Source organism: Lepisosteus oculatus, chromosome 15 (genome assembly GCF_040954835.1).
Source record: "Lepisosteus oculatus isolate fLepOcu1 chromosome 15, fLepOcu1.hap2, whole genome shotgun sequence".
Lineage (NCBI taxonomy): Eukaryota > Metazoa > Chordata > Actinopteri > Semionotiformes > Lepisosteidae > Lepisosteus > Lepisosteus oculatus.
Genome location: NC_090710.1, coordinates 16,494,286 through 16,501,016, shown reverse-complemented (window position 1 = coordinate 16,501,016; position 6,731 = coordinate 16,494,286). Strand labels below are relative to the sequence as shown.

The window sequence follows — 6,731 nt, the reverse complement described above, 5'->3', positions numbered from 1 at the left end:
TGATCTCTGTTATAGGGATCAACAGAATTTTAATAAAAACATTTTATTCCATAAAAAATAATTTGTACAAGCAGATAATACTTAACATTTATGTGTGCAGTACACAAACATAATATTACATTACAGATTTGTACTACAGTACATGGATTGCAAGTACAGAAGACATCTTTACCGTAATATTTTCACTTCCAGGTAAAAGAAAATATTATATTGTGATGGAAAATACAGTATAGCCCTCCAAAAAAAGGCATCTTAAGGACTGCTTTGCTCTTTTGATTGGAGGCTTAAATGCAGTATTGGTGTAAGGATAGATCACAACTGTTTAAAAGCAATATATCTTTTTATTAATTCATCTGAATCATTGTGAATTTTCTTATTGAAATTTGTTATGTTCAGAGTCCCAGAATATATTTGTAACCATGAGTGAACATAAAGTTGCATAAAGTACCATATTTAGCTCTATGCCCAAGGACAGGAGAGTCTATGAGAGACAATTACTGTATGTTACACAATCAGTTTACTGTGGAAAGGGTTTTTCAAGTACATCTGTCCCATTTTAATGGGGGAAGTCTCCAATATAGCTGCACAAAATCTTTACTCACTAGGGTCAATACACCTGTAATTAAAAGCCAGGCTCCTGTGGTATAGAAAAGATACCCATCTGTTACCTTTGGTAGAGTGGGAATTAATGTGCTGTCTTCCGGTACGTTTTACTGAAGGATTCAGAATCATTTTGTTGTGTCAAACAGTGTGAATTCCCTCAAAACCACAAAATTTCCACCTCTTTTCCAGCGTGGCTCCAACACCTGTGAACTCTTGCTTGAACATGCGGGGCAGTCGTACCATCAGCCTTTCGATTTCAGCCGCTGAGATCTAGTGAGCAAAACACAATAAAAACATTAACCAACGGCCTGGTAAAGGAGGACAGAAAGACCCAGGTGATTATCTGCACCATCCCACACTTTAAAGAACACCCCCCTCTGTTCTGTGTAGCACAAAACCCATTTTTATCCATAGAAATTCAACCAGCACTGCATGACTAGTTTGAAGAAGTGGACTGCTTAAAAAAATACATCTTTTAAAAAGCATCTTTTCTTAAAGAACTAACAGGCACTGTTTCTAATTTTGAGAAGGACAAAAAGGGTATTCGGTTTTCTTTGTTTTGTTTGTCTAGTGACCGAAACATCACATTCTCAAACACTTCATTTTCAAACACTTCAAGTCTTTTATTTGTCCCAAGGGCTGATTTAGAAACCAACGAGAGTAATGGCCTTCAAACTCCATGCCGTGGACTGTTGAAGACTCTAATATGTGATATGGGATCAAATCTTACATGAAAACCTCATTTGTTTAATTTTGCTTTTGACTGGCTGGATGTTGTCAGTGTATGTTGTATTGTTTTTTATCTGCCTGCGTTTCTATTATCTTCATTTCGTCCAATGTACATCAACTTACAATACAGCTGTGAAGGGTGCTTTAAAGACTACATGTATTAAAGTAGTACATAAAAAGAAAGCACAGCCATCCAGAGTTCAGTACCCTTGAGTTGTATTAGGCAATTGATCAACGGATAGGTTACCTTGGTATCCAGTCTTTGAATATAAGACCAGAGGTACTCTATGTTCGCACCAAATGGGTGGACGTGCAGGAAGGTAGATATAATTCCTGCAGGCAAAAAGGCAAGGTTAATTAAACATGTCTGAAACTGTCGGGTCAAAACCAAAATGGCCCTCACACGCATACGATGCAATAACAATGCAGGCACAATAATAAAATAACTGGTGGAGCTGAAACAACTACTTAAGCTTATTACTTGAGAGAGGTCCTGGAAAAGGAACGGAACAATGCGAGGGAGGAGAATATATTGCCGTCTCTTGAGAACCAGGAGCCAATATTTATTTCCTTGATTTATATGGCGTAACGCTGCCAATTACAGGAGAAGCACATGCAATTCCCTTCAGAGGGCCTATTGTAAAGGCGCAGTGTTTCAGCAGAGAGGGGGGTGGAAGTGTTTAAAAATACAAGGCTGGATTTTAAGGATATGACCAGCTGAAGCCTTACAGATAATATGCATGCTGAAAAACGTGCCGTAGTCTGGGTGGAGTTCTTAGAATTTTCTTATTCTTCTAATTATACTAGATTATTTTCTTATACATACAGTAGGACAATGTGATGCCTTGCTATTTTAATAGTGGTGCCTGTCCATTTAGTTATCATTATTTTACAAAATACTTTTTCTTAGATTATTTTTTCATATAAAGGCAAAGAGAACATAAATCTGTATGTACTGTATTGTAATGGCCACTTGTTTAGAAAGGTGAGATTGAGACATGTTTGATGTTTCTGTTTAGTGATTTAAATACCACAGTGGCCGTTTCATGAACATTTCAGTAGATAGAGGCAAACTGTTGTATGTTCATGAAGGAATACAGGGCAAAAACGTGTGTATACAGTAGCTCTGCTTATGCATTGAACCTCTCACTAATTCTCTTATACTGTCAAATCAATTTAAACATTTTGAAAGGTCACCAAAGATTTCTGTGGGTAACGGTGAACTACGTTGTATCCTGATTCATTTGTAACACTGAAAACTAATGGATATTTAAGACTCTATTAAAAAGGAAAGCAATTTTAGCAATGGGCCTTCTGCTTTTTCATCAGGAAATAGTTATTTCAGAATGTGATTTGAAAAATGTGCTATGCAGTGAGGCAGCTACTGCTCTTTAGTAGCAAAGGAAAGTGGCTCACCTCCGACATGTAAAGCTTTTTGGGATCCTTTAGGATGAAAAGAGCTATGTAAGAACAGTTCATTACTGATTAAATTTTAAAAAAGGAGTTTGTCATTATAAAGGGAAACCGAACAGCTACAATATGTTTCATCTTGCTTGTGTGTGACATCTCTCTGTCGCTATGCATTTCCCAAGACTCACAAATCCAAATTCGTAATTAGGCAAGAATGAATCGATTAATCTTTCTTAAGCAAGCATGCCTATATTGTGGTTGTTGACTTGGGTGAAGTCTGTTCCTCCACTGTTTGCACAAATGGATTTTCGTTGGGATCTAAAGTGTATCTACAGCATGGGCATCCATTGGAAATTGTGGGCACATGAAGGGATGAAACCAGACTCCAGAGTCTGTCCCTGGTCAGCAGCCAGGCAAGCAGTTGGCAATGAAAGCTGTACAAGTCCCCTGTGTTCCCTTTCACAATATGACACATCTCTCATCTCACCGGCACAGTCTGACAAACATTTTATGCAGAAGACCTCATAAGAATCAAAGCCTCTGTATTATCCTGCTTTACATATTCCTTCAATTTATCTTCTGCGTGAAATTCATCAGTCTTATCTGATTTTAAATTGAAATGCAGGGGCTTATGTTGCTAAAAAAAATACTAGCTCATTTAATGTATTTTTTCCCTTATGTAAGATTGCACATTTATTAAACTGGGCATGTTTCTTACCCACTATTCCCTATAGATTCTTGCTACTGGAGATTTTTATAGATCAAAAGCTAGCTCTAGCACAGAAATGTAGTACAATTACCCAGTAAAAGAGCTTCTTTTTCTGACTTCAGAGGTCCTCGGATATGAGTCTCAGTTTTCTTTTCTTGACTCTGATAAAGGCTCGACACAGTGCATCCATTCATTCCCTGTTCAGCACACAGAGTGAATGACACCTGTCAGAACAGCTGGAAGTACAAATGGATGTTTTCCATAAACTGAACTTCGTAAATATAAAGTCTATACAATAGGAATTTGATTTACAAACAGACGATACCCCGTAAGACTGGGTTCAAACCCTTACATAACCTGGATTGGTACAGAACACCCCATACAGGATTTCTGGAGTAACTTCTGGGCCTTTTTTCCTATAAAAACTGTATAGAATTTCACTGACATATTCCATGAGGGCTTTTAGAAATCATGAGCAATATCAAATATCTGGGAAGTTATTGCTGAGAACAAAAGTTTTGTCTTCCAATATCTAAAACCATATTAAAATTATCTTTTGATCCATCTGTTTATCTTTACTTAATCAAGCTGGAACGCTTATATCGCTGGAAAGTCTGCAGTTGTAATGTTCATGCTGTAATTGACATTTATTGGAAGAGATTTGTGAGTAGTTTCTAATTTTCCTAAACCTAATGTGAAAAATGTGTTTTGTGAAATGGAATTTATTACATTGTTCAACATAATTGAATAATACAAGTCATTTTAAAACCTATCTATCATGATTTATGCTAATACCACTAGTGGTTCTCAGTTACAGTTGTTATGGTATCATTGGTCAGCATTGTCTCTGTTGCACTAATGTATGCATTAGTTCTAAAGGAAAGGCCAATAACTTCAACAGTATTGATAGACCATTGAAGGCCACCCCCTGCAGATGAATTCCACTGCAGTAGTGGTGACTGTTGCATGTGCAATGTGCCCCCTAATATAGTGACAGGCGGACCCATAATGTGGAAAGGACATTTCCAGATTAGGTCTGATTTATACAAAAAAAGTCTGAAGACATTTGACAGGCAGAAATAGGTCATCAAGATGCTGCTTGTGTATCAAATAAGAAAAACATCCTGGAAGGACACACATACCTTTTCATGTAATCCATTGCTGCTCATCTCCACAGTATCCATATTGTTTATTAACTGTGCAACATTAAAGAAAACATATTTTAAGTGCTGAAAGAACATTTCAGTCTAATTCAACCTTGACAAGACACAATCTATAAATTATTATACATTTACGTCTATACAGTGTATACATTTTACAGAAGCTGGATGCACTGAAATAGCAAATATAAATAATAATGCTCATGTATTTCAAGAGACTGCAAATGCACTGCCTAACAGATATAACTTATTAGAAATGCCATGCCGAAAGATACAGATGATGTAACAATTAAAAGGTTGTCAGCTATGAGGTTTACATTAGTTCATTCACAAAAAGTGACATATACAGAGCGGTAGTAAAGACGTTTGTTTTCTGACCCTAATATTAAAAAAATACTGGTGCAGAGCAACCAGATGTATTTCAAGGCTTCAAGGAATAAACCTTTTAAGTCAACACACTGAAACACAAACCATAGGACAGAAGTGGAAACTAAGTGGAAGAGCATTTGAAACCAAGACCAGGAGGCACTTCTGATACACTGCTGTTGTATCAGAGAAAGGGTAATTGGAAAATGGAACAAGCTTCCCCGCTGTGTTGCTGATGTAGATACCCTGACGTCTTTCAATACACAACAGGATGAGAGCCTTGAATCACAAAGAATACATGGGGAGAATGGCATTATGGTCAATGTGCTCTGACTTTCTTGACAGAGAACAGGAACAGTAGCAAAGGTTAGAAAGAGAGAAGCTGCAGGGTCAGCAGCAGATATGGACACTGACAGTGGAAAAGCATCAGCTGACACTGTCTGGATACGGATCAGAGGAATTGTTTGCAGTGAATTAGCCTGGCTTGTGCAGGAGGTTCTTTCTCTCTCAAGTATCCCCCGCTAACAGAACGGAAACTTCAAAACTGAGGGGACTTGGGTTGGGACGTTTCCAAACCAGCTTCCTTTGGGGGCAGACTGAATGAATTTTTTGCACTCTATTCTAGCTGTCAGTTTTGGCTACACTCTCCACTGAGTGCAATTGAAAAGGAAACATGTGTCAGCAGGGAAATCTCTGGCTGCCCGCAGTTGGGGAAAAGACGATGGTGCTTGCCTGTAAATTACAAAAGATGTCCTCCATCTTTTTCATTCGGTCTCAGGACAGGATTCGTAATAAACTGGCTAGTAAGCTCAGGTCCTTAAATACTGTATTTAAAGTATAATACGTCAGTGAAAAAGATAACAGCTACAATAACTGTATTCTGACTGTATGTGAAAGAAACATACTTGAGGGAATATACCATTGTCCTCTTATTTGGTAACAGGAGTAACACAGGGCAATGGTCAAGCCTCCTGGTTTCATTACTGACAATCTGTGGGTCCAAGTTTCCACCGGAGATGCTTTTGTTGTACCCCTGAGTAAGTTTCTGTCCTCTACCCCAGTTGTTCCAGTCCACCCAGCTGTAGCCAAATACTGTATCCAGTTTAGAAAAACTAAAAAAAAGAGAACAGGCCATTCTACCTACAGGAGGGCCTTACTGTTACGCCTGACATTCCTCCCTAGAGGGCGCTCCACTACTCCTGTTATTGTTCTTGTGATTAAGCTCCCCCAGGTGTACCGTGTTATGTGTATTATTTAAAGACTAGCTCCTCCAGTCCTCGGGGCTCATCATTAGGGTAAGGATGTCGCGAGGCCCGCCTAGCACCAGGAAACCCTACGTTCATCTCCTGAGGGCAGAGGCCTCATCCCCAACACCTCCCACTTCCTGAGCCCGGGGTCTGGAGGATCTCGCCCCGTCACCCTTGGACCTCTATGTTTTGTCTGTTCATGTGTTCCCCCCTCCCGGGGATTTTAACCTTGTTGCGTCCCAGGATGGATTACTTGCTGATGGACTCTCGGACTTGTGCCCTGACCTGCCTTTGGACCTGGTTGGATTTGGATGCCATTCTTTGTATCGCCCCTTCACTGTCTCACGTCCTGTCACTATTATTTTGTGCACTATTAAACCCCTGTGTGTTTCCTTTTACCACCCCCCTCTGAATCACAAATGAAATGAAAACATATTTTGCAAATGTTAAATGTGCAGATGAAGAGACAGTACTGTACATGACATGCACTCACTCCCTTCCCACTCT

The 6,731-nt window shown here is 39.0% G+C and overlaps 1 protein-coding gene across 5 annotated transcripts in view; it reads right to left on the bottom strand.

Annotated features, from left to right (window-relative positions):
- The window catches only part of enox1 (ecto-NOX disulfide-thiol exchanger 1), an 81,557-nt gene continuing 74,826 nt past the window's right edge, over positions 1–6,731 (bottom strand). For 4 of the 5 annotated variants that reach the window (XM_015363681.2, XM_015363683.2, XM_015363684.2 and 1 more), the window contains 4 exons: positions 4,594–4,647; positions 3,543–3,648; positions 1,580–1,665; positions 1–873 (listed from right to left, as the gene is read on the bottom strand). In XM_015363681.2, the coding sequence (XP_015219167.1) occupies positions 742–873; positions 1,580–1,665; positions 3,543–3,648; positions 4,594–4,647 (378 nt within the window). In that variant the 3' untranslated portion in view covers positions 1–741. Of the gene's footprint in view, positions 874–1,579; positions 1,666–3,542; positions 3,688–4,593; positions 4,648–6,731 lie in introns of those variants that run through there. The other variant, XM_015363686.2, reaches the window with a different exon arrangement.